General features: G+C 56.2%; 9 protein-coding genes across 9 annotated transcripts; 2 read left to right on the forward strand and 7 right to left on the reverse strand.

Annotated features, from left to right (window-relative positions):
• Window positions 1-720: 720 nt before the first annotated feature.
• Window positions 721-2,356, reverse strand: A1O3_00976 (uncharacterized protein; the record flags this gene model as incomplete). The annotated part of the gene is made up of 3 exons (XM_007731125.1): window positions 721-1,715; window positions 1,807-1,989; window positions 2,140-2,356. 3 exons carry the CDS (start codon window positions 2,354-2,356, stop codon window positions 721-723), a joined length of 1,395 nt encoding a protein of 464 aa, XP_007729315.1.
• Window positions 2,357-3,075: 719 nt separating this feature from the next.
• Window positions 3,076-4,368, forward strand: A1O3_00977 (uncharacterized protein; the record flags this gene model as incomplete). The annotated part of the gene is made up of 4 exons (XM_007731126.1): window positions 3,076-3,177; window positions 3,288-3,508; window positions 3,638-3,984; window positions 4,100-4,368. 4 exons carry the CDS (start codon window positions 3,076-3,078, stop codon window positions 4,366-4,368), a joined length of 939 nt encoding a protein of 312 aa, XP_007729316.1.
• Window positions 4,369-5,174: 806 nt separating this feature from the next.
• On the reverse strand, window positions 5,175-6,017 carry A1O3_00978 (uncharacterized protein; the record flags this gene model as incomplete). Its single annotated transcript, XM_007731127.1, has 1 exon — window positions 5,175-6,017. The coding sequence occupies one exon, from the start codon at window positions 6,015-6,017 to the stop codon at window positions 5,175-5,177; it is 843 nt and encodes a 280-aa protein (XP_007729317.1).
• A 917-nt stretch (window positions 6,018-6,934) lies between these two features.
• A1O3_00979 (uncharacterized protein) lies at window positions 6,935-7,833 on the forward strand (the record flags this gene model as incomplete). Its single annotated transcript, XM_007731128.1, has 2 exons — window positions 6,935-7,535; window positions 7,640-7,833. 2 exons carry the CDS (start codon window positions 6,935-6,937, stop codon window positions 7,831-7,833), a joined length of 795 nt encoding a protein of 264 aa, XP_007729318.1.
• A 1,087-nt stretch (window positions 7,834-8,920) lies between these two features.
• On the reverse strand, window positions 8,921-9,877 carry A1O3_00980 (uncharacterized protein; the record flags this gene model as incomplete). Its single annotated transcript, XM_007731129.1, has 1 exon — window positions 8,921-9,877. The coding sequence occupies one exon, from the start codon at window positions 9,875-9,877 to the stop codon at window positions 8,921-8,923; it is 957 nt and encodes a 318-aa protein (XP_007729319.1).
• A 1,282-nt stretch (window positions 9,878-11,159) lies between these two features.
• Window positions 11,160-12,992, reverse strand: A1O3_00981 (uncharacterized protein; the record flags this gene model as incomplete). Its single annotated transcript, XM_007731130.1, has 1 exon — window positions 11,160-12,992. One exon carries the CDS (start codon window positions 12,990-12,992, stop codon window positions 11,160-11,162), a length of 1,833 nt encoding a protein of 610 aa, XP_007729320.1.
• A 1,389-nt stretch (window positions 12,993-14,381) lies between these two features.
• A1O3_00982 (uncharacterized protein) lies at window positions 14,382-16,520 on the reverse strand (the record flags this gene model as incomplete). The annotated part of the gene is made up of 1 exon (XM_007731131.1): window positions 14,382-16,520. The coding sequence occupies one exon, from the start codon at window positions 16,518-16,520 to the stop codon at window positions 14,382-14,384; it is 2,139 nt and encodes a 712-aa protein (XP_007729321.1).
• Window positions 16,521-18,276: 1,756 nt separating this feature from the next.
• A1O3_00983 (uncharacterized protein) lies at window positions 18,277-19,689 on the reverse strand (the record flags this gene model as incomplete). The annotated part of the gene is made up of 2 exons (XM_007731132.1): window positions 18,277-19,001; window positions 19,167-19,689. 2 exons carry the CDS (start codon window positions 19,687-19,689, stop codon window positions 18,277-18,279), a joined length of 1,248 nt encoding a protein of 415 aa, XP_007729322.1.
• An 864-nt stretch (window positions 19,690-20,553) lies between these two features.
• A1O3_00984 (uncharacterized protein) lies at window positions 20,554-22,254 on the reverse strand (the record flags this gene model as incomplete). Its single annotated transcript, XM_007731133.1, has 1 exon — window positions 20,554-22,254. One exon carries the CDS (start codon window positions 22,252-22,254, stop codon window positions 20,554-20,556), a length of 1,701 nt encoding a protein of 566 aa, XP_007729323.1.
• Window positions 22,255-22,432: the final 178 nt, after the last annotated feature.

A 22,432-nucleotide genomic window follows, 5' to 3' on the forward strand; every position in this document is an offset into this window, starting at 1 on the left:
GTATTAGAGGGAAGAGAGGCGTCGGGCTGGTCAAAGGGTGGGACAGACATCGTCAACCTCCTCAATCCGGCCGAATGACCGAGTGTAATGTCTGATGCTGTGCATCTTGACCACTCGACCACCGTTCCGTGAATTGTTGAAGGGAATTCTGCTATTATAATATATCACTGTGGTTTTTCACAAAGCAGAAGCCGCCAAGAGAAGCCTGGTGGTGTGGTTGCGGTGCGGGAGGGTGCCTGTAGTATAAGGTCGTTGTGTGGTGTCGTGTTGTGGATCGTTGTGTTGTGTTGTGTCAAAACCATATGTCTGCAGCAGATACAGATACAGTACCACCATGGATCCGCAGCACATACAGATGCAGTTCCGGCGGAGGTTCAGAATTCAGACATATATAGTATAATCTCGTCGATGGTTCTATTGTAGGTTAAACCACTGGGCGACAGAGCCTCGCCTCGGCTCTAGGAGTCAGTCTTGGATGAACTGGACTGTCTAAGTCCGTACAGGAACATGACGATGACTTACGACGAGAGGGCAATGACAAGATGCATGTCTATGAATGGCTATCTTGAGCGCAAGCCACAACCCAGTGGACTCTTCGACAACGACCAGCAAGACTCGCGGAGAAGATAACACGGACCTAAGTCAAAGTCAATATCAAATGTCATGCTGTTTGCTGCTCGCTGCTCGCTCCTTGCCACTTGATCTTCCCCTTCCTCGCTCTCATCGAACACGAACAACCAAGACAAGATACTTTGAATATCGCAAGCAGATGGTACAAGCACTTGCGAACATGCACACTCCGGTGAAGACGATGACCCAACGATAGGACAACGATGATGGAGACTGAGACTGAGTTCCGGTCGACTTTGAACTGGAGACCAGAAAGCCTCCCACCGGTCCGGCCGCCACGTTTCCGATGCCTTTACCGAAGTTCAGTAAGCTGAAGATGATCGGTCCTGCCGTCACGTCGTCTGTTATGGCGGTGCTCATCCTGGCCCAGATGGCAGTGAAGCCTGCGCCGAAGAAGCCGTAGGCAACGGCAAAGATAATCAAGACTGGGAGCGAATGAGCCAGTCTCCACACGGCGAGACAAGCAACTGCTGCCACCAGGGTTGATAAGCAGGCCAAAAGGTCCAGGGGGACTTTGTGGTCAGATAGCAGACCAAAGACAAACTGGCCGCCGACTTGACAGACGCTCATCAATGCGAGGAGAAGGGCGCCGCTCTTGCCGCCGAGCCTGAGCGACGACGCATACGAGGGGAGGTACAAGGAAGGGAAAAAGTAGCCGAATCCTTGCAACAGGTTGGAAACCGAGTACAGCCAGAACAGCGGGCTGCGGAAAAACGTCCAGTTGATGTTGGGCATCCTGGCTCGCTCCGAGTGCGAGGCCGGCAAACGGCCCTTTAACAGCGGAATCAAGGGGCCCGTGAGCAAGGTGAGGGCGACGGCCACGGCGCGAAGCGTCGTTCTGTATCCGTACTTGGCCAACAGTGCGTGCAGCACGAATGGCATGACCGACCCTGAGACTCCAGAGGCACCGCAGAGAACACCGTACGCCATGCCCCGCCGCGCGACCCAGTATTCATTGACCATGCTGAGGATGGGATAGTAGAAGATGAGGAACCCAAGACCGTAGGCCACGCCTTGCGTCAGGATAAGCACTTCCAAACTGGACGCAAAAGACCCCAACACGAGTCCGGCAATGCAAATGGGCCCTGAGAGACGGAGAGAGAGAGACCGACACATTAGCGACAGGTGGCACAGGGGGTTCGGGGTAGGCTGGACAGGATATGCGTCGAGACATACATCCCACCCAAATCATCTGCCGCTGCCACCGCTGATGGCGCTGGATAAAAGGCATGACGACTGGTGCTCCGAGATAACCCAATCCAGAGGCGATTGTGCCCACCACGGGAATGTAGCGATTGTTGGCAAACTCGGGCGTCTGGGAGTAGTATTGTTGAAAGACACCAAAGGAGAGCGGGAAGCCTAGATTCACCCACGCATGATTCAGTCAAGTTTCTATCAACCTCGTATCTCATGTCATGTCATGTCATGTCGGCGACACAATTCAATCTATGTGATCAAGATAATCTCAACCATCGAGGCATAGGGGTTGAATTGAGTGGTTTACAGTACCCCAGAGCAGTGCCTCAAACACAAAGGCCGCGCAGAGCAGCCTCCAAGCAGCAGATCCTCCATCTATGGGCGCGAGCTCATGTCCGTTCGATGGCTCGCCCTCTACATCCTGCAGTCGTGCTGATGCTGATGCTTGTGCTCTTGTTCTTTCGCCGCCCTCCACATCCAAGCCCGAAGGAGTGGTGACGGTAACAGTCACTAACTCGGTGTTACTCATCGCGAATGTTTTGGATACAGGAGACAATCAACGAGGAGGGCTGAAATATCAATTGCGACGGGTTTGGGCGACCATCTCGGTCATGGAGCATGGATACATCACGACTGAGGCTTTACCGAGGCCCTTGGCCCAAGTTGTGTTGGGTGTTGGGTCGGGCTTTTGTCGGTCTTTTCATTCAGCTTGTCGTAATAAGTGGTTATCTTGACCTCGCTGTGACCTGTGAACACCCACATCTGGGGTGAAATAAGAATGGCACTGTTTTACATTTCTCGCAATTGAATGGGCCAGTATCTCTACTATGTTGATTTTGCACCATCTGAATCTCTCTTGTGCAACCAGAGTTATGCTCACATGATAGAAATATCATCCGCCATCACGGCTGAATGCCCCTCCAAACCGGAATCTTGTCTTCCGAGCCGGAACCCTGACCCCTGATAAACATGGGCGGTGCTTTGCAAAGCAGGCTTTCCCGGCCAGTCTGAGGGGCAAGCTGGAGTGGCACAGTCTGTGGTGCAAAGCACACCATATCTTTCCCACCCACAAGGTTAGGCTTGTCGGCAAGTACAAGTACATATACATCAGCTTTCGTCTCCCTCTTCTTTGAAGGGTCACCTCACCTAGGCATTTCGGGATCGATCACCACTGTTCCAGCAGGCGACGAATACACATATACACTTCAGCCTCGGTCGATCAGCAAACAAAGGCTGATAAATTGTAATATGGCGACGATTGCTGTGGCTGGTGGCACCGGTGGGCTCGGAAAAGCCATTGTCCGGGCTTTGGTGGCCGATGGCAAAAAGGTCGTGGTGCTGAGCAGAAAGGTACATATGGCATACATGCCCTCCCGCTCCCAATCACGCACACTCTGCGGGCGGCGCACTTTCACTTTCACTTTCACTTTCTCGGGCACTGGCACTGACAGAACGAAAAGGCGTCGGATAATGAACAAGGTGCTCCCGTCGTCCAGGTCGACTATGCAGATACAGCCTCATTGGAAGAGACGCTCAAATCCCACCAAGTCGGGACCGTCGTCTCAACTCTGGCCGTTATTACCACCAACGAGGCCGAGCTGAACTTGATCACAGCTGCCGAGGCCTCACCGGTCACTAAGAGATTCATCCCCAGCTCCTGGGGGATCGCGTATACGGAAAAGTGAGTCGAGTTGTCTGTCTTCTGCACCACAGTTGTGTTGCCCCCTGCCAATAGTCCTACTCCTACTTCTCTTCCTCCTCCTACTTCTGCACCTACACCTACGCATACTCATAAATTTCTGGCCGCCAGACATGGAAAAGCATTTCCGCCGGCCGGCTTGAAGCTCGAAGTTCTGTCCAAGCTCAAGAAGTCGAGTCTGGAATGGACTCGGATCAACAATGGCTATTTCTTGGACTACTGGGGCTTTCCCAAGGTCCCGTCATTTCTTCCGCCCATGACAGCGGTGGTCGATCTCAGCAGCAACACGGCCGGCATCCCAGGCGAGGGCAACACTCCGGTCGCCTTCACGCACACGTCAGATATCGCTCAATATGCCTCCAAAGCCCTCGACCTTCCCCAGTGGAAGCCTGAGAGTTACGTGGTCGGCGACAAAGTCACATGGAACGAGTTCGTCCAGCTGGCAGAGAAGGCTAAAGGTAAGCAAACCCCAACCGAGCCCAAGACAACACAACACAGCATAACCCGATCCGTCCCGGGAATGAGAATGAGAATGCCTCCATAAAAGTATTAACCAACCTTCCTCTGATCTAGGCGTCAAGTTCAACGTCACGCACGACTCTCTTGAAACCCTTCGGAAGGGACAGATCACGGAGCTTCCAGCACAAGTCCCCGCCTACCCGTTTTTCCCCAAGGAGCAGCTCCAGGGTCTCTTTGCCATATTCGGGTTATGGTTTGATGATGGATCGTTTGATTTGCCCACGCAGCCGGAAGAGGGGAGTGTGGATCTGAACACCAAATTCCCCGACATCAAACCTTTGACGGTCAAGGGCTTGTTTCAGCAATTGTACTCCAGCTCTTAGGTGTGCGGCTGCTGCGAAGATGCCAGAAACATAACCATCTATCTGTAGATGCTAGAAACACAGCAATCTATCTGTAGATGCTACAGTAAACAATACCTATAGTATTACATACAGCACAAATATGAGCCAGCCGACAAACCACAAACTACCGAATTGCCCCTATTTCACCGCAGCACCTATCTACGGCATTGCCGTCACGACATAGTAATAGAACTGTGCTGGCGATGGTGATCTCGGCGGCGGAAACAGATTGAGGAACCCCGGGTAAGCAGTGTCGAGACAGGAACAACAACACGCCGGCAGAAATACTGTATCATCATCCAGGAGGAAATACTGTATCATCTTCCAGGAATGTGGTGGATGGTGGATGAGCCGAGCCTTAGCTGTGCTTGGTTGGGATAGGCCTCACAATCTAAGATGATACAGTAGTCTCTCTGTACATCCATACCGGAAATGTGTACTGTCTGTAGGAATGTACAGTATTACTCTGTTGGCCTCGATAGTGCCAGGAGAGGCTACCTATCTGAGTGATGGAATTCTTAAGAGTTACATGGTATCAACTCAGCGTTCGTGACGTGGCATTGGCATCTCAATTTCAGACTTCTCGACAGCCATGGAATATATGAACAGGGATCCGTCCTCTGGATATTGTATGTCCACTGTCTACAGTTCACAACAACGATGAGCCCAAGACCGAGCACATGGGAGGGAGACCTCGATCCGGGCGGGAATAGGGGGAGGGGGAACGGGAAGATAGATGAATAGATGATGATCCGACTCGACTCGATTCATGAATGACCATCGACTCATGACTTATCATCCCCCGATCTCCCGCCCGGCAAACCAAAAGACCAGCCTTTACTCCCGGAGGCAGTACAAGCCATCTGCAAGACGCCCAGACCCTCCAAGGCCAGCCCATAGCCCAGGTCGTCAAGAAAGCGGCGTTTCAAATGCTGGACCAGCGAGACGCGGGTATACTTCAGCACCAACGGGTCGTGGGTGAGCAGCTCACGGGCGATTTCCCAGGCGCGATCCAACACTTTAGCATGCGGCACGACCTCAGCGACGAAGCCGAGCGTCTTGGCCTCCGCGGCGGGGATCTCTTCACCCAGCAGGAGGAAGGAGCGGCCGCGGTTCGGCCCCAGCAGCATGGGCCACCAGACATGCGAGCCGTCACCGGGCACGGCGCGCGTGTCGGTCAAGTGGGCCTTGTCGGCGAAGGAGGCCGTGTCGGCGGCGACGACGATGTCGCACAGCGTCGGCAGCTCCGGGTGGATCGACACCTTGCCGTTGACCGCGGCGATGACGGGGATTTCCACGTCCAGAAACCAGTGGATTAGCTCCTTGCCGTCCTTGTATAGTCGGTGCCACTGGGCCGGCGACACAAACACCTCGCTGCTGTCGCCTTGGTCCCATTCCGCTAGGAACTCGTGTCCCGTCCCCGTGAAGATCATCACTTTGTTCTCGGGGTCCTTGGTCACGCATTGGAATAGCTCCGGGAGCTCCGAGTGCAGCGATTCCTCGTATCCGGACCATTTGGCCGGCCCGTCGTCCCAGTGCATGCGGACTTCGAGGATGCCATTCTCGCGCCGGAGTTTGAGAAATCGGAATTCGTCCTTGTACTGGTCGAACGTCAGGCTGTGCAGCATGGTGTGTGGTGTGTCCTTCAATTGAGGTTGGTGTGGTGTGTGGTGTCCTTCAATTGAGGTCGGTGTGTGGTCTGGTGTGGTGTCCCGGCACTGGCTGGCTTGGTTTCAACTGGGGTCCGGTGCTGGTACAAGAACAAAGATCAAACACTACAGTAAGGGAAATGTCGAGGTCGAGGTCGAGGTCGAGGTCGAATATGAATCTTGTCTCGCCTGATTTGTGTCCTGCCAACCCTTGGGTTTTATACCCGGTTTAAGAAATACATGGAACAGACATAGATCAATCCATGCGCTGTGAACTGTACTGTGAACTGAACTGTGAACCCAAACTGTGCCATCCGCTTTCGGCCGGGACACGTGTAGACGTGGGAGCGGAGATTATCCGTATCACTCGCGAGAACTCGGAGGGGAAGGGAGTCCAAGACCGAGCGAGGCTGCGCAGCGAGTGAGGCTGAGGGGTCCGGGTAAATCAATTGAGAACATATGTTTACTCCTGTACACTCGGCACAGTACATCCTGTAGTATCGCATGATGGGCACAGGCTTGATCCATCCTGCCTCTACTGTGGTAGACATACTCACTGTGTATGCATATAGTTTGTCCAAGTAAAGATGACGGTGGACCTGTACCTAATGTATGGGGTACTGGACCTCCCTCCCAGCCGACCAGGTAGATTGGTAGATATAGCAAAAGCAAAAGCAAAAGCAAATACGTGGAAGCTTAATTCTCTTCATCTAAAATACTAGCCGTATATACTATATATACTACATATACTAACCACCCTAACCCATGTAGCGGTTCTTCCCAACATCTATGTACGGACGGATTGGATTTTGTGTTGCTCACTTGGGCGAACCTGCAGCCAAGACCCTCAAGACCGCCGTCAAACCTCAAAGGACAAACCAGACTCCTTCTACTCCATGGCCGCGTCACGAGTCTTCTCCATTACCGGGGGAGCATCGGGCATCGGCGCCGCCCTTGGACGACTACTGGCCCAGCGAGGAGCGTCGGCGCTCTGGATAGCAGACAAGAACCGCACACATATCCAGACGCTGGCCGACGAGATCCGATCCATCAATCCCGCCACCGCCGTCCACACGCATCAGGTCGACGTGTCGGTGGCGCACGAGGTGGACGACTGGATCAACACCGTCGTCCAGGCCGGGCCGTTGCACGGAGCGGCCAACGTGGCGGGTCTGGCCCAGGCCGTGGCGAGTTCGAGTTCGAGTTCCAGAGCCGCACCCACCATCCTCCAGGAGACCGACGAGTCCTGGAGGAGAGTGATGGGCGTCAACATCGACGGAGTCTTCTACTGCACGCGCGCACAGGTGCGAGCCATGAAAGCCGTCATGCCGCCTCGCTCGCACTGCTCCATTGTGAACGTGGCCAGCATGGTCGCGCTGTTCCATGTCGGCGACACCTACGGCTACGCCACGTCCAAGGCCGCCTGTGCCTATTTCTCCACCAGCGTGTCCAAGGACGTGTATCCGTGGGGGATCAGGGTGAATTCCGTTTCTCCGGGTAGGTTGGTTCCTTCTATTGATTTATTTCCTTGATGAATTTGAATCTTGTGTTGCTGATGCTGATGCTGTTGCCGTTGCCGTTGCTGATACTGATGCTCTCAGGAAATGTCGAAACTCCCATGATGGACGATATCCTGCCCTCGACATCCCCTGAACAGCGTCGCCAGTTGATCAGGGCCTCGGGCATGGATCCCATGCATCCATCCTCGGTCGCCAGGGTGATTGCCTGGCTGCTGAGCGAAGACTCTCTGGACGTGACGGGCGTCAACCTACCGGTTGGACAGGGCTATCCTTGAACAAGTTGCACTTGAATGAGTCAAGTCAATACAGAGATCAATACCGATATAGATACAGTGAAGGCTAGATGGATGAACACTATGTCTGCTATGGTATGTATGGTATGAATCACGACATTGTCTACTTAGGCACTAACTTCTTGAGCAACCTAAAATGACAAAAACTTTCGGCTTGAGCAATCCAAAATGACAAAAACTTTTTCCAGGAACCCCTTGAGCGGGGGTCCTGGGAAGTGAAACCTAGATTCCTAGGTTTTTTACGGTCTCAGCAACCTCGAGGAGGTTGACAGCAGAAGATAATAAAGGCAGGTCAGGTATCCGGGTACCGTTTCGTGTGAGGATTGAACTCGGCCGTTCTCGCCCAGTAAATTAGGGAGTCCAGTATTGTGTTGTGGTGTAATAGAGGCGTCCCCGTCAAACAGGTCCGCCGCTACTACTGAGCCAAAGGCCCTCACTTCACTACTGCCAGACTCCCCTTTTTACATGGGGGTCTTTGCGTTGAGGAATAATGTTGGACTTTCAAAATATATACATTATTTTGGGGGGAGGAAACCAGCTTTCGTGGTTGAGATCCGGGAAGCCTCCTGCTCTTTACTGCTCTTGTTAAACTTAGGCATTCCCAGCCTTGCCCTTTAACTAGAAGGCTGGTTTAGGCATGATATACTATACTGTATGGCATACGCTCCGCCTGCGACCCTCTGATAGAGAATATGGAACTTTTCAACCTTCTGACAGCTTTCTGGTCGGCAAATCAAACCAAATCGACAAAGGAAAAGAAGAGGAGGCAGAGAGGCAGAAAAGATAAGTCAAGTCAATACCCTTGACATGCACATTCCTTGTTACTACTTGCTGACCATTGTCTGCTCTGTCCTAGTCTCGCCCATTCCGACCACCATTTCCATGTCAAACTCAAGGTAGGCACTAACTTATATAGGTAGGCATTCCCAGCCTTGCGCCTTAACCAGAAGGCTGGTATATATAGGCACACCTATATACTCTGGGCTCCCCACCCCTTTGATAGCGAACATGGAACATTTCAACCTTTGACAGACATGCCAAAGCCAAAGCCAAAGCCAATACCAATCCATCACTCCCTGCTCCGCTGAAGCGTGTTCATGGCCTCCTCACTGCTGGCGGGGATCTTGACCTCCTTGCCTGGCGGGCCCAGAATATCGCCCTGCCGCTTGAAGATATCCTCCATGGAGCGGGCGTTGGTGATGCCGTCCTGGAAGCCTAGCACGATGCGGGAGACGCAATAGGCACCCAACGAAAAGGTCTCGCCGGTGATGGTGGAGGATTCGTGGGCCAGGGCCAGAATCATCGGCAGGTTGCCCTCGGGCGGGAACTTCTGGGTCAGCTGGGCCTCGTACTGGGCGCGCACGCTGGGCTCCATGTCCTTGATGTAGTCGAACGACAGGGCCGAGGCGGCCACGGGCGCGACACAGTTGACCAGGATGTTGTGGTCGGCGCCCTCGATGGCCAGGGCGCGCGCGCCGACGAAGTTGGCCCCGCGCGAGAAGATATACGAGCTCAGGCTCGTCGTGCCGAAGATGGTGTCGGACGTCACCGTCACCACCCGCCCGTACCGCTGTCGCTGGAAGTGCGGCCACGCCGCCAGGATCGGAGACACCGCCCCGAACGTGTTGGTCCCCAGCACCCGCTGGAAGTCCTCCATCGTGTGCTGCGCGAACGGCGTCACCGCGTGCGTGCCCGCCAGCGTCACCACCACGTCGATCCGGCCGAACCGGCTCACTGCCGCGTCCACCAGCTTCTGGCCTTCGAACGAGGTGCCTGGCACGGCGATCGCTGACCCCCATCCCGCTTCGGCGTCTGTCTCTGCCTCTGCGCGCGACTTGATCTCGTTGACCGTCCGCTCCGCCGGGCCCGCGCCCTCGCTGTTGCTGGGCAGGTCGTTCACCACCACATTGGCCCCGGCCGACGCAAATGCCAGCGACGCCGCTCGTCCGATGGCCCCGCCGCCGCCGGTGATGAGCACCGTGCGGCCTTTGAACGCGTCTTTGGCGGCGTAGCGAAGAGCCGACATTGGATTGGATGGGATTGGATTGGAATTCGAGTTGGAATTAACCCTGGCCCTGAAATACCGAGTCCGAGTCCAGGTGGAAATGAATTCAATCCAATTCACCTCGGTTCAGTTCAATTCAAGTCAAAGCAAGTGAATTCCAGTCAATCCTGTCGTGTCGTGTAGCGGCGTGTGAATATCGAGGTTGGGTTACTGTACCCACGGTCTCAGGTCAGGTCAGGGGAAAGGAGAAACTAAACCTGACAATCGGGTTCGGATTCCTCTCTTCGCTCTTACTGTCCTACTACTACTACACCACCACTACTAGTATGTTTATGTTTATGTTTGTACTTGCCGTGGGTGGAAGTTCACCCAGTCGGTCGGTTAGTTCATACTCCATAGTGTCACCCCCTGCTTTACTTCACAAATCAGGGCCACCGCCCCATGGTTGGGCGGGTTCGGATCTCGCGGCACCCTTCAAAGGGCATCCCTTCCTCCTTTTGGTTCGGAATAGCAATAGTAGACCCTACTCCCGACAATTATTGTAATTACCCGGGGGGGGGATGGGAAGGGGAATGGGAGTGCTCGACTGTCCAACCTCCATACTGTATATAGGTACCTACTGTGCATATTGTACATACTCGTGCTGTACTGTACAATAACCACTTTCCGTGTAATCTTAAGCCGTAAGCTGTAAGCTGTCGTCCGTAGCCAACCTCCATTGCCATTGCTGTTCGGAACAAAACACAGGCACCCGGATAGTACGGTACTGTAATTACCCAGAGCCTAGAGCAACTATCACTATGCAGATGAGATGATCGAGCATGGCCCATGTCTAATATATTGGGCTGGGCATTGGGTAAGTTAGACTCGAGTGTCTGTCAGTGTTAGTGTCAGTGTTCTTGTAAAGGCACGGCACTGTTGACCCGTTATCAGATTCAGTAATATGTACCATGGATTTGTCAAACTTAGGCGGCATTCCCAGCCTTGTCCTTTAACCAGAAGGCTGGTTTAGGCTATACTATACTATACTATAGAGCATGCGCTCCCCCTGCCACCCTTTGATCATGAACAAGGAACATTTTCGCCCTTCAACCTTTTGACAGGATTCTTGCCCACTAAATATATATATATATGTAGTAATCAGATCTCCTGGCTGTACTGACTACAGCCTTGCTTAGTATGTCAAGTCCAACTAGGAACTAGATTTACCTGGCTACACAGACCACAACTAGATCTCCCTATACAGACCACAACTAGATCTCCCTATACAGACCACAACTAGATCTTCCTATACAGACCACAACTAGATCTTCCCCGCTATATGCAATGCGGCGCGATAGCCAAAAGTCAAGGCCGGCCCAATACTCGAGCCTCCGCCCGGATAGGTGCCGCGCATGACCGAGTTCTGATCGAGGCCGACGGCGTAGAGTCCTGGGACCGGCACGCCCTCTTTATCCAGACACTGGGCATTCTCGTCGGTGGTCAGGCCGTACACGGTACTGACGTTGCCCGGGTAGATGGGCAGGGCGTAGAACGGCGGGCTCTTACACAGACCCAGGGTAGGATTAGGCAGGCCCGTGGAGGGATCTCCCAGCATCAGATCGTAGGCGTTCTCTCCGCGGTGGAACTCGGGATCCCGCCCTTCCACCGCATATCGATTGCACGCCGCCACCGTCTCCGACAGCTTGTCGGCGGGGACGCCGATCTTGCCAGCCAGCGTGGCCAGGTCCGGCGCCTCGATCAGATAGCCGGAGCGAATCAGGTGTCGGACAGGGTACGGGGCCGGCAGGCCGATGCCCATGCCGTATTTGCGCAGAAAGGTGCGGTCGGCGAGCAGATAGGCCTGGTCGATGCCCTGGGCGTGCATGTTCTTCACAAATTCCTGGTACGGCTCGGATTCGTTCGCGAACCGCCGCCCGTCGCGTCCGACGATGATGGCGCCTGGTTTGGTCCGGTCCTGGGAGAAGTGCGGATACCGTCGGATCTGCGTGCCGCCGTCGCGCGTCTTCTTGCGCAGCAACGAGATCGGCGCGTAGATGCCGTTGTCTGGATTCGGCGGAGGCATGGCCGCGCCGCTTTCCCGCCCGATGCGTAGCCCGTCGCCCACGTTGTGTTTGGGACAAGCCGACCACTCGTGCGGCAGATACTTTCGCGCCTCGTCCGACCGCCCGAACCCTCCGCTGGCGAGCACCACGGCCTTGTTGACGGGGATCTGCTCCTCAGCGGCGGTTGTGGTGGTTCCGGTCTGACTGTTCACCCCGACCACCACACCGCTGACCCTGCCGTTCTCGTCCAACACGGTTCTCAGCACGGGGGCATTCTTGCGCAGCTCGACGCCCTCTCGTTGGCAGCTGTGCAGCAGCCGGCCGACCATGGCGTTCCCGTTGGCCAGCTCGGAGCCCTTGCCGTAGCGCAGCACGTCGACCACGTACCGAACCACTTTGCTGGTCGCGAAGTGGAAGTTGCTCCAGCTGCCAAACGGGTGGGTCAAGGCCGGGATGTCCCACGGCCGGGCTTGCATGGACCCAAAGGCATGGAACCCCTGCAGCGTATACCGCACGTCCCGCAGGGTCTGTCGGCCCAGGAGGCGTCCGTCAAAGGCCTCGACCGACACGGTGCGGCCGACCGACGCGCCCTCCTTCGCCACGTGGTAGTCGGGAATCGGCATGGGCGCAAACTGCATGGCCGAGTTGGCCTCCATCCACTCCACCATCTCGGGCGCGCTGGCCAGGAACGCCTGCATCTTCTTGTGGTTCTTCTCGTCGTACAGGTCGCCGAGAACCCGCCGCACGTACGTGTCGGCCTTGTCGACGTCGTCTTCGATCCCCAGCATCTTCTGGTATTTGTTCACGGGGATCCAGGCCCCTCCAAACGAGAAGGCCGTCGTGCCGCCGAAGTAGTTGCTCTTTTCCGCCACCAGCACCTTCAACCCGTGCTTCGCTGCCACAATCGCTGCGCTGAGTCCTGCGCATCCGGATCCCACCACCACGACATCATAACCAGGCGGTTGTCGTTGCACCGACGCCCTCCGTTTCTGCGTGTACGTGCAGCATGTGATGGGGGCCAGAACGCCTGAGCCCTTGAAAAGGAGAGACGGTGACGGCCGGGCCTGGTGCGGCAGCCTAGACAAGGACATGGTGAACCACCGGCTGGAGGAGTGATTGTGGTTGTGGTTGTGGGTGAATCTCCCCAAGAAGAGAGAACAGTCGCAGCTGCTGTTTAGCGGTCGCGGCGCATGACTAGATTCTGATTCTGATTCTGATTCTGATTCTGATTCTGATTCTGATTCTGTTTTTTCCGTGCCCGATCCTTGGCTCTCTCTTCTCTTCTTTTCTTTCCGTCCGTGGCTGGAGTGAGGGTGAGGGAAGTGCGCATAAAGGTAAGGTAAGGTAAGGAAGGCAAGGCCTAACCACTCGGTAGGTACAAAGAGCACAGACTGTTTGACATGTTAACCACCATACAGATGATACATGGATGACATGACATGACTTACGAGTGACCTGATGACGATGTATGGAGTAGAGTTGTCCTCACCTCAGCTTTGATCTCTGGCCTCGTAGTTGGTGACGGTGACAGTGCCCGCAACACCCGCTACCCGGACAAAACAGGACGCTTTAGTCAGGGGAAGGGAAACAGCCTATCAGTAGTAACCTATGTGCTGCATGCACGGAGTACTGCATGTGCTGCATACTGTACTATACAGTCAGCCTTGGCCCCGCGGGTAAAAAGGAGCCGGACGGAGGACATGGACATGGGCCGTGAGTGGCTGACCCCGACCCCCAGAAACTCGGTTCGGGTAATCGGGGCTGGGGCCGTCGCGGCAATGTCATTTGTGGGTACCGTGTACGGTACAGTACGTACACCACGTGCAAGGCTGAGGAATCCCCAGGGGCAGGGGGGCTGAGCATGTGCCCGCCCGCCCACAAATGATGAGAGGCGAAGTATCCGTGTCCATGTCCGTGTCCGTGTCCGTATGGATCCGTACTGGTCGGTATGGGCGGTGTAGTCTAGATGACAGGCCAATCGAAAGCACAGGTGACTCAGATCGGCCAGATATCCCATCGGCACAGTTTAGACCAGTCCCATGAAATACGTAGATCAAGTCAACCAGGATAGGACCAGGACCAGGACAGGACAGGATACTGAACTCTAGATACTGTCACGGTGTATACAGTGCGGAGTACGTGGTTGAAAACCCTTCAAAGATGCCTATGCTGATGCGCATGCAAAATGTTTCTGAAATTAGATGATACTGGACTAACAGTAGTAGTAAGTAGTAGTATGGTACAGTACTACATATCCCGATTCCCTCTGGCGCACAGCTACAGCCCGACTCCCGCCTCTTGCCTCTTGCCTCTTGTTTTCTATCAAGAGCTCGACCATGACCATGATAGTACGAGACTGTAGTAAGACAATACGTTATAGTAAGTCGAGACTGCACAGAAGACGTTATAGTAAGTTGCGGATAATATCAGACTTTCCTGTCCTGGCCTGTCCTGGCCTGTTCTACCTTCCTAGCCTTACCCTAAGCCTTGTCAACACCGTTCGTCTCAGGGACCGCAACCTCCACCGACCGGGTGGAAATGATGCTCTTCCACTCTCCAGCCTCCCTCCACTTGATGAGGGTTCTGCCATAGTCGGTGACGCCGCCGGGCCACATGACGCGTTTGGCGGCCAGGGCCAGTTCCTCGGAGGTGCCAGGCGGCTTGACCTGGGCGTCTCCGTTGAAGTAGCCGGGGGTACAGATGGGCAAGGTGGTCCAGAACAGGGCGCGCTTCGCGAGCTGATCAGTCCAGGCGTCCTCGGCGGCCTTTGACGTCTCGACCACGGCCACGGTTTTGCGTGAGTCTGAGTTTGAGTGTGGGGCCTGACCATTGATTTCGGCTTGACCTTGATCTGGACCTTCTTTGATTCCGTTTTGAACCTGACCTTGCCCTTGACCTGTGGATTCATTTTCAGCAGCAGCCTTTGCCACCGCCTTGGCCACGATAAAGGCCAGATGCTGGGCCTGAAAGTCATACAGACGAGTCAAGTTGGAGGAGGAGGCCTGGCCAAAGACGCCCTGGAAGAACAGATTGGGAAAGCCGTGGGCCATGAAGCCATGCAGGGTGCCGAAATCGGCGGGGTCGTTCCACTTCTGGTCGAACACACGGCCGTGGCGACCGCGGATCGGGGCGGCGGCGCGGGTTTCGGCGCTGGCGTAGGGCGGCACCTCGAAGCCGGTGGCCAGGATGACCAGGTCGACGGGGTACTCTTGGCCGCCGGCGACGAGGCCGGGCCGGTTGCCGGTGGCGGTGAAGCGGTCGATGCCCCGGCCGTCCATGTCGACCAGGTGGACATTGGGCCGGGTGAAGGTGGGCAGGTAGTCGTCGTGGAAGATGGGCCGCTTGCACCAGCCGGGGTACCAAGCCTTGAGGTTCTCGGCGACCTTGGGGTCGTAGTCGGCCACCAGGCGGTCGACCAGGGCGCGGATGCGGTTGGCGCGGTCCTGGTCCAGCTCCATGAAGTAGGCGACGTGGTCGGCCACCCCGTCCGGCGGCACCGGGTCGTAGCCAAACTTGCCCTTGCCGCCCTGGAAGGCCGCCCAGCCGCCGACCTCGGTCCAGCCGTCGCCCACCAGGTTCTCGGGCTCCGGGTCGTTGGAGATCCTCAGGTTGAAGTTGTCGGCCCGCGCGCCCTGCCAGCCGGGCTTGACGGCCACGCGCGTGCGGAACTCGTCGCGGTCCGTGTCGCGCTGCCCGCGCAGCCCCACGTACGACGGCGTGCGCTGGCACACGTACAGCTCGCGCGCGTACTTGGCCACCTCGGGGATCAGCTGCACGGCGGTCGCCGCCGTGCCCACCACCGCGACCGACTTGTCGCGCAGCTTGGTCAGCTCCGGCTTGGCCTGCGTGCCCCCGGTGATCGAGTAGTCCCACCGCGCACTGTGGAACATCTGGCCCCCCGCGGCCAGGTACTCGTCGATGCCTGGCACATCGGGCATCTTGGGCCCCGTCAACGGGCCGGCCGCGACGAACAGGAACTGCGACCGGATCTTCAACTCGACCACGCCACCGGAGTCAGGCCCCAGATCGCGCCGCACCTGCGTCGTCCATTCCACCCGCTCGTCGTCCCAGTCCATGCTGGTCGCCGTCGTCGTGAACAGCGCCTGCATCCCGTAGCGCTGGGCGATCCGCTCGGCGTGGCCGCGGATCTCTTCGCCGCGCGCGTACCGCCGCGTCGGAATGTAGCCCGTCTCCTCCAGCAGCGGCAGGTAGATGTAGCTCTCGACGTCGCACATCAGCCCCGGATACCGGTTCCAGTACCACACCCCGCCGAACCCGCTGCCGTTGTCGATAATCAGGATCTGCGACGCCTCGATCCCCGCGTCGATCAGCCGCGCCGCGAACAGGATTCCGTTGTGCCCGGCCCCGACGATCACCACTTGTCGGAAGTCGCCGTCGTGGACCTCCCGCTGTGTCTCGAACGCCCGCGCCCGCTCGTAGTCCACCCACGGGTCCTTGGCGAATTCGGCGTCGCGGATCTCCCGTAGGGCCAGGTATTGGTGCTCCGGCCGCGCCTTCCAGCGTTTGTCGGCCTCTTCCGCATACTTGTGTTCCAGCTCCTGCAGGTCAGGTCCCCCTGGTGCTGGTGGTGCGGCGACGGTGAAGCTTTCGGAGGCCATTGTTGGTGTTGGTGTTGGTGGTGGTGGTGGCGGTGGTGTTACTGTTGTTGTTGTTGCTGTTGTTGTTTTTGCTGTTTTTGTCGCTGTTGCTCTCTAGTTGATGAGGTTAGGGCTGGCGGCTAAGGTCGATGTCTGTCTGATCAGTGGCCCAAGGTGTCTGTATGAGTGTCTCCCTGTCCAGCTTGTCGGCGAAATCAAGATCGAGATCGAGATTGTTTTCTGGGTTCCAGTGATGACCTGTGACCTATGATCTATGACCGGAGGCTGATTTCAGTAATGGCTATACAAGAAAAGAACAAGGCAACAGCGTCAAGCAGTATTCACTGCCCAGTAAAGTCCTGGACTGTACTATCCCTAGGATCCTATTCGGAGGAAGAAAGCCTTTCTTTTTCTTTTTCTCTTCTCTTCTCTTCTTCTCTCCTTATACCCATCAAGGTGGATTAGATTCACTGAGATATATCCGGACCACAGGACCAGTACCAGTACCAGTATCACGAACTCCGGATCACAGGACCAGTACCAGGACCAGTACCATGAACTGTGCCCAGCATCCAGTGCTAGCTGGTAGTTCTAGTCCTGTTCCGAACTGTTCCTAGCATCCAGTGCTAGCTGGTAGTTCTAGTCCTGTTCCGAACTGTTCCTAGCATCCAGTGCTTGCTGGTAGTTCTGGCACTGTTCCTGCTACTGCAAATTGGCAGTAAAGCAAGAACCTTCCCACGTACCAACCAGCTCCTGGCGGGCCGAGGAGGGAGGGGGAAATCATTTGCATAGCTAGCTAGCTAGCTGTGTGTGCTGTGCTGTGTCTGTGTGTCCTGTCACGGTCATAGGCCACCATGATTGCTGTTTCTGTGGGTGATTTGACCCGACGGAAGAGCACTGCACTGCTCTCATCCGCCTGGAAGTCCGTCTGGTCTGGTGTGGTCTGGTCTGGTCTCACTAGAGTCTTGCATAGTTTCCGAACAATGTTACGTGTACGGATAGGGCGTGTTGTGGCAAGGGGAAATCGGGTAAATCGCGTCGAGCCTCCCGTCGCGTCGAGCCTAGGTACAGAACAGTACCTGGTCGGCCTGCTCCGGGTATAGTGGCTCTAGTTTATCCGCATCACTGGCCAGTTTAGTTTAGTGTAGTGTACTGTCCTGTACTTTACTGTACTTTACTGTACTTTACATACAGTACCTAGGTATGTAAACCATGTCAGGTCACATGTAGTGGCTACCTGTTGTACAATACAGCAGTCTTTGGTTTTAGTACCTAGTACTCTAGTTGCAGCAGTAGCAGCAGGGACGTCGTTAAATTGAATTCAACAACAACAAAAGTACCTAGTACTCCGTACCTAGTACATTATAGACCTCGTCTACACAGTTGCTAATCCCCGTAGGCAGTATTACTTGTCATACAGCAGTCTTTGGATTAGTACCTATATGGAATACCTAGTACCCCGTACCCTGTACATTATAGACCTCGTCTACACAGTTGCTACTAACCTCCGTAGGCAGGATTACTTGTTATACTGGACCCCGTGCCACTACTATGTAGGAACCAGGCGACAAATGGAACACCTTGTGGACCACTATAGACCTCATATACACAGTTGTACTGGACCAAGTGCCAATACTACCAAGGAACATTGTGGACCACTATGGAACACTGTAGTAGACAGTGGTAATGAGTATAGAATACTTGGTAGACAGTAGTAATGAGTATAGAATACTATAGTAGACAGTAGTGATAAGTACGCCGTACAGCAGCGCATCAATCACCCGGCCTGGAACCCCGTCTGGCCATCAACACAGCCATAGAGTGGACCCTCCCTTGCAAACATGCGCCGCAAGTCAGACACCAGTTCGCGCGGACACTCCCAGGCGGCGAAATGGCCGCCCACGTCATGCTCGGCCTGGAACACCACGGGCCCCATGGTGGCGTCCCAGACCTTGGGCAGGCTGAGCACGTCTTTCTGAAACCGCGACGTCCCCAGCGGCACGTCGATATACTGGGCGGCCAACTCGGTGACGGGGGTCGGCGTGGACGAGTTCGCATCCAGGTGCACCATCTCGTAGTAGATGCGCTGGGGGGCGTCCGGGCCCGCGCGGGAGAAGCGGTAGATGGACACCCAGGTCAAGACCTCGTCGGCCGTCCACGCATACCCGGCCGTCCAGTCGACCAGTTTCTCGTAGATCCACGCCAGCTGGCCCACGGGGCTATCGGCCAGGCTGTACCCGATGGTCTGGGGCCGCGTCATGTGCTCGATCGCGTATCCCATCCCGCTGGCCTGGTGTTCCTGCGTCATGGCGAGCCGCTTTTGGTCTTTGTCGCTGAGCCCGCCGGCCGCCTCGATCGCGGCGATCACTTCGGCGTGTTTGGGGTTGTTGGCGTCTGGCGCGTTTGGCGTCGGCATGTTGGTGTGCTGGGCTTTGCAGGACCCGGGGTACTGGAGGGCCAGAAACCGGGTCAGGAAATTGCCAATGTCGCCGCCTTGTGATACTGGGGGTGGTGGGTAGTTGTCAGCATTGGAGAGACAGGACAGGCACAGAACAGGCACAGAACAGACACAGAGACAGGCATAGAACAGGCACAGGACAGACACAGACATAGGGAAGTATAGGGCAAGCACAGGACAAACACAAGCACAGAAAGTAAACGGCTTACCATATTCAGAATATCCCAAACTCTGCATCAGCTTATGGTACGCTTCGGCGTGTTGGGCGAGGCCGAATCCTTCCTTGAGGTTCCCCTGAGAAAAGCCATAGTCGATCAGGCTGGGAGCGACGACATGAAAGGCGGGAAAGTCCCGCCCGCCTTGCACCAGCTCGGGCAGGATCTTGGTGACTTCGATGAAGCTGCCGGGCCAGCCGTGCAGAAAGATCAACGGGATGGCGTTGGGCACGGAGCTTTTCTGATGGATGAAATGCACGTTATAGGTGCCGAACCCGTCCACCTCGATGTCGGTGGTGAACTGCGGGAGCTCGTTGAGTCGGCTCTCGACCGCGCGCCAGTCGAACGAGTGCAGCCAGTGGTCGACCAGCCCTTTCACCTCCTGCAAAGGGGCGCCGCGACTGCGAGGCTCCTTGAGCGGCACTTCGTCCGGCCATTCTGTCAAGAGGAGTTTCTGCCGGAGTCGGCGGAGCTTTTCTTCTGGGACGGCGATCTTGAACGGGACAGGAGGGGACATGGTGATTAGCAGGTATGGGTATGGTACGAGTCTGGATATGGGTATAGGTATAGATATAAGTATGGGATGAGGATGGGTACGGGATGAGTATGGGATTGTGACCAGATATAAGACTAGGTGGTGAGAATAGTCTTTGTGTGGACACTCAGCAAGTAATATGATGACATAGGTAGGTGGTAGGTAGGAGCGGTGGGATCTATGCTGTATGTACAGACTCTATGTACGTATGTATTTGATCTCCTCGGCGGAACTCAGATTCTTACTAATTACTATATCCCATGTAGGTGACATGTATGGACACTTTGCAATCCGGCCAGTTTACGGATCCTGTACAGTGTACAATGTACAATCCACCACAGAATCATCCAGGTTATGCCGCCGCAGTGAGGGGAGCGGGGACTATAGTTCCGGTCCGTTTTGTGGGTTGGGGTTGCGGTTCCGACCTTGCGCCGATAAACAAACCGACCGATCGGGCTGACAGTTTCTTAGATATACGGTTACGTGTTTGTAGTCTCTGACTATGTCTTAGATATACGGACGGTACGTGTCTGTAGTCTCTGTCCTCCGTACTCTGTCTCTACACACACACAGTACAGTATGATGCACAGTACAAAGATGGCGGAAACCTGACTGAGAGCACTACCACGACCAGTGCTGCAGTGGTAGGTAGGTAGGTACAATATACAGTATACCTTGGCAAATAGGATTGATTCAGTGTCAATGACTGTGACAATGACTGTGACAGTTCCAGCTCCAGCTCAACATCCAGTACCTGTACCTGTCCCAGCACCAGCACCAGCACCAGCACCAGCACCAGCAGCAGTACTAGTACCAATGACTGATCTCACCTGGAAGACAGACGGTCTACCCAGCTGCGTTCTTGTCTTGGAGCATGTGCAACGCGGCTTTGTGGCCGTACAGCATGCCGCGCATATTGGCCACCCCACTATTATACCCGGCGCCCCAGTCGTTGTAGAGGGCGGCATTTCCGGCGGCGTAGAGGCCCGGGACGACGTGGCCGGTGGCGGTGAGGACGCTCGCATCACGATTAATAGGCAGGCCGGCGGTGGGCACGCCGACGGTGACGCGCTGCAGCTGGACGGCATAGAATGGCGGGCGGGCAATAGCAGCAAAGCCAGGATGCGGCAGGCGGTAGTCGCCGGTTAGGATGGTGCCCCAGGGAAGCGAGGCGCGACCGAAGTCCTCGTCGACACCGGTCTCGCAAAAGCCGTTGAATCGCTGCACCGTGGCGGCGAGCCCGTCGGCGTCGATGCCGGTCACGGCGGCCAGACCCTCTAGCGTGTCAGCATTGACGCTGATACCCGCCGGCAGCGGCTGGCCCGGGTAGGCGGGCAGCAGGTTGTACTTGTCGACGAAATCCTGGTCGAACACCAGCCAGGCGGGCCAGTTGACCAGGCCCTGTTCCTGGCCGTCGTAGCGGCCGGCCTTGGCCGACACGTCCGGGTAGAAGGAGTCGTTGGCGAAGCGGTGGCCGCGCGCGTTGACCACGATCGAGTGCGGCGCGCCCGGGAGATGCAGTCGCCACGTGGCCTTGCCGTACACCACCTCGCCGGGGATCTGGTAGCCGACGAAGATGGCCGTCAGCGCCGCCGGGTGCGCCGGATACGCAATGGCCCCGACCGTGGCCGCCAGCGTTAAATGGTCGCCCGTGATGGTCGGCAGCGTCATGTTGCCCGCGTCGATGAGGCCGTCGAAGCTGCGCACCAGGTCGGGTCGTAGGTCGTAGCCGCCGGTGGCGAGGAGGACGCCGCGGCGGGCGCGAATGCGTTGAGTAGAGGAAGAAGAAGAGGAGGAGGAAGAAGAAGTGGATGAGGAAGAGGAATCCCGTACTATCGCTCGCACCCCCGTCACCCGTCCGTCCTCAACGACCAGCTCCACCACCTCGGTCGACGTCTGGATCTTCACGCCGCGCTGCAGAGCCGCATAGACCTGGGCGGCGGCCAGGCCGGCTCCGCAGCAGCGTTCGTCGGCCTCCACATGGCGCTGCAGGCAGGCCCCGACATGCTCGCTGCCCTTGACCTGCATGGCGACGAATTCGGCACCGGTCGCGTAGCTGTAACCGTCGCCGTAGGGCGAGGTCAGGATCTTGCCCGCCCATTCCGCCCCCAGCAGTTTCCGCGCCGGAAAGGGCTTGATCTCCAGAAAGCGGCCCTGCGGAGCTGACCCCTTCACCGCCGGGTAGTAGTAGTCCGGCAGGTCGCGCACCACCTGCAGCTCCAGGCCGATCGTGTCGGTGAAGTACTGGATCGCCCCGCGGCAGTCCGCCAGATACGACCGCCGGAGTTCGGGGTCGGCGAAGCCTTGCGACAGATGGTCGATGTACGCTTGCGCCGAGCTGGCCTGGTCGTCGATCCCCGCCGCCTCCGACACGTGCGTCGGCCCTGGCCACAGCTGCCCGGACGACAGCGCCGTCACGCCCCCGACTAGGTGGAACTTGTCCACCACGAGCACGCTGGCTCCCTGCTCGGCCCCGGTCAAGGCTGCAGAGAGACCGCCGACCCCGGACCCAATGCAGACAATGTCATATTCACTATCCCAACTCATGCTGATGTTGATGTTGATGTCTGATATCAGGCTGTGCACGTCAACTCAACGGGTTAGTGGGTGGTGTGTGCTTCTGCTTGTGCTTGTCTTGTGCTTGTTTGTCTTGTGCTTGTTTGTCTTGTGCTTGTTTGTCTTGTGCTTGTTTGTCTTGTGCTTGTTTGTCTTGTGCTTGTTTGTC

The sequence above is a fragment of the Capronia epimyces genome, assembly GCF_000585565.1.
Source record: "Capronia epimyces CBS 606.96 chromosome Unknown aczIQ-supercont1.1, whole genome shotgun sequence".
Classification (NCBI taxonomy): domain Eukaryota; kingdom Fungi; phylum Ascomycota; class Eurotiomycetes; order Chaetothyriales; family Herpotrichiellaceae; genus Capronia; species Capronia epimyces.